We start from the raw sequence: 3,688 nt of genomic DNA on the forward strand, positions 1-3,688 counted from the left end.
CTCTGGGATTCCCACAGTGGCCAAGTATCTTTTTGACTAGTATGCTTGTCATAGCCACCTCCCTTCCTTCAAGCACCAGAACAGGCACAACTTGGTGAGACCCATTATCACACCTGTGGCCGCCTGCCCCACCCTGCTCCTGTAACTGCACCTTAGCTCCTCCGGGCTCCCTGAGTACTTCTGGACAGCTGGGTGCTAGGCCCTTCTTGCTTAGACACTGTTGGGAAAGGTTGATGGGCAAGCAGGTCCTTGTTTTCTACTGTCCAGCTGATCCAACTGCTCTATGGAAAGCCCAGGAGTGGCTGCAGTGGGCAGGTACAGCATCAACCAGATCCTTAGAAGGCCAGACCTGCAGTGTTGGATCTCTGGAATGAGATCTTCAGGAGAGGCCATGGATAACCTTCTAGCCTCTGGTCACTCTCACATCTCATGTCTCCCCATGAGGGGCAGCCAGGTCACATCTGGTGTCTCTCAGATGAAACAGAAAAGACCTTAGAGCAGTGGTTCTTAACCTGTGGGTCAGTCGCTACCCTTTAGGGAGTTACATCATGCATGTCAGATATTTACATTACAATTAATAACAGCAAGATTATACTTACAATGTAGCAACAAAAATAATTTTATGGTTAATACATGAAAAACTGTATTAAAGGGTTACAGCACTGGGAAGGTTAAGACCTACTGTCTTAGAGTCCTAGAGGTCTCCAGACACCTCTTTTTATTTCTGAAATTGAAAGAATTGAATCAGCTATATCCACAGGGCTGTGTGGGTCAGGCCTCACTACTTCATGGCCTCCCTTTGCCTGCCTTTCCTCCCTGCCTTCTCCACAAGTCTACTAAATAAATGCTTGGAACACATTGGGTGTCAGACCCAGGAGTGTCAAACATTTGGATGTCATACCCCTAGAGCAGAGATCACCATCCCTACTTGTGGCTGGAAGATGGGGCCTGAGGGTGGTAATCTGCAGCCAGGCAATGTTCATATTGGAGATGTTCCCAAGGACACTCCCTGATCACTGAAGCAAGACCAAGGCCTTGTCCTCAGCATGTCTTCCCATTCAAAGGCTAAACAAAGCACAAGTAAGTGCTTCTGTCACTCCTGAGGTCATGGCAACCCCACGAAGGGCAGCCAGGTCCCCACTGATGGAAGAAACCAGGGCCTGGAGAAGATGACCTGTTGTCTCTGTGTAATATGTCCTGGCATAGGGCTAAACATTACACCTGGTTTGTCCAGGTCTGCCAACCACAAGCCAGATCTGATGAGACTTGGCAGTAGGGTTTAGCAGAAGCCACAGTCTTCCATCACACTCTGACTTCCTCCTGCCTGTGAGGACACATTCCTTCAGCTGATGACGGTGCTCATCACTCACCGGAAGCCTGTGTGCAGTCAGAGCCTACTTCTCAGTCTGTAAACATAGGGCGTGTGTCCTGGTGGCTGCAAGCTCACGAGGGGGTGGCAAGCAAGCCGGCTGCACAGGTCCTGCAGCCTCCAGTCTCCTGGTTGCCCAACTGGCGGCTGGGGGCGGGCTGTGTCCTCTGATTAAAGGCTGCCTGGAGCAGCCTGTGCAGAGACAGGTGCCCAGCAGTCCAGGAAGCCGGCTGAAGCCCGCCCCAGGTAAGCCAGTGTGATGGGGATAGGTGGATAAAGCCACGAGCCTAGAGGCAGGTAGAAGCCAGCTTGAGACAGCACTTGCTTTGCAGAGAAAAGGTTGGGAAGACCAGGGTCCCCATGCCAGATTCCTCTGGTGCCTGATACCCAAAGGTAGAAAGCAGGGCATAATGCCTGAGGCTCCCAGCCAAGGTATTTCCACTTAGGGGCTGGGCCAAGGCACCAATTGTGGACTGTATCTGTTCCCCTCCTTGATGGGCTAGATCTGGACCTGGCAGCAAAAGGAAGAGGACCCTGGGTTAAAGTCTAAGCACTTTCTTTTGTGCCTGTTTGATAAGGTGATAGAACGAAGGTTGGGTTGGAGACCCAGGAAAGGGGGGAGGAAGGATGGACAGCAGTAACAAGATTCTGGTTACTTGATCCTGGCCCCATGAGTCCTCTTCAAAGTGTCTCTAGATATGTATCAGAAACTACTCCTAGCACCAAAGGCCTCATGAGATGGGATGGAGCATCAGGAAGTGAGGTTCTGTGTAGTATAGCTTTGACCTGAGATGGCTATAGGTAGCAGGGCCTTGCTCTCATGTCTTTACCCCTCTGGCTTATGCCACTTGTTCTGGCAGCTTTAGGCCTCATTGTTCCTGTGAGAACATCAGCATGTCTGAGCCACCCCGGGCTGAGACCTTCGTATTCCTGGACCTAGAAGCCACTGGGCTTCCAAACATGGATCCCGAGATTGCAGAGATATCCCTTTTTGCTGTTCACCGCTCTTCCCTGGAGAACCCAGAACGGGATGATTCTGGTTCCTTGGTGCTGCCCCGTGTTCTGGACAAGCTCACACTGTGTATGTGCCCGGAGCGCCCCTTTACTGCCAAGGCCAGTGAGATTACTGGTTTGAGCAGCGAAAGCCTGATGCACTGCAGGAAGGCTGGTTTCAATGACACTGTGGTAAGGACATTGCAGGGCTTCCTAAGCCGCCAGGAGGGCCCCATCTGCCTTGTGGCCCACAATGGCTTTGATTATGACTTCCCACTGCTGTGCACGGAGCTACAACGTCTGGGTGCCCATCTGCCCCAAGACACTGTCTGCCTGGACACACTGCCTGCATTGCGGGGCCTGGACCGTGCTCACAGCCATGGCACCAGGGCTCAAGGCCGCAAAAGCTACAGCCTGGCCAGTCTCTTCCACCGCTACTTCCAGGCTGAACCCAGTGCTGCCCATTCAGCAGAAGGTGATGTGCACACCCTGCTTCTGATCTTCCTGCATCGTGCTCCTGAGCTGCTCGCCTGGGCAGATGAGCAGGCTCGAAGCTGGGCTCATATTGAGCCCATGTACGTACCACCTGATGGTCCAAGCCTTGAAGCCTGAATGCCAGTGCCATCCATTCACCCAGGCTCTGAGCTACATCTTTGCTCTCTGTAGCACCTTTGTGGCCTTCCTCAGCCCTGACCTACCTGGCCATAGTATTCTAGAGCCTTCTCTGTACTCCACTACCAGTTGGGCACTTTCTGGCCAGCCTGTGAGTTGCTCTTTCAGGGCTTCCATCTTTCATCCCATTTCTCAATAAATATCACCAACTATTTACCAGCTGACTTACTGGCCAGACTTCTCTCTGCCCATATCCAAAATTATCCCACCAAGGCACAGAAGGGCCCATGCTGGCCTGATCCTGTGGTGAGCTCTGTGAATATGTAGAGGGGAAGATTCTCAAAAGGGGCTTGTGATAGGTAGGAGTGCTGGACCTTTAGCCCTGGCTCGCTCTCTGGTATGTCTCATGGTCCCCTTGAGGGTTGCCCCTCTTTGCTAGGTCCTTGGGATAAGCAGGCTGAATCCTCCAGAGAGGGGATTGAAAGCAGTAACTTAGCCTGCAGAGAGCTAGTCCATGCCTTCCTTATTCAATGCTCAGCTCCACCCTTTACCCTCATTCTTCTCTGATCCTGCTCTGCAAAGTAGCACCAGTGAATTGATAATTGGGCTCCAGGAAAAGACAGGCATCTCTAATCATTTGTGGACATGGCACACGAATGCCACAGGAGGGGCCATCCAGGCAGACTAGGGTGCCAAGTTGACCTGAGGCATAGA

General features: G+C 52.2%; 1 protein-coding gene across 1 annotated transcript; it reads left to right on the plus strand.

Moving 5' to 3' along the window:
* The first annotated feature begins 1,586 nt into the window (after nt 1–1,586).
* On the plus strand, nt 1,587–2,985 carry Trex2 (three prime repair exonuclease 2). Its single transcript, XM_021154106.2, has 2 exons — nt 1,587–1,615; nt 2,230–2,985. The coding sequence occupies exon 2, from the start codon at nt 2,264–2,266 to the stop codon at nt 2,972–2,974; it is 711 nt and encodes a 236-aa protein (XP_021009765.1). The 5' UTR covers nt 1,587–1,615; nt 2,230–2,263; the 3' UTR covers nt 2,975–2,985.
* The last annotated feature ends 703 nt before the right edge of the window (nt 2,986–3,688 follow it).

This window comes from Mus caroli, unplaced genomic scaffold, assembly GCF_978045245.1.
Source record: "Mus caroli unplaced genomic scaffold, Mus_caroli_1 scaffold_5, whole genome shotgun sequence".
Classification (NCBI taxonomy): Eukaryota; Metazoa; Chordata; class Mammalia; order Rodentia; family Muridae; genus Mus; species Mus caroli.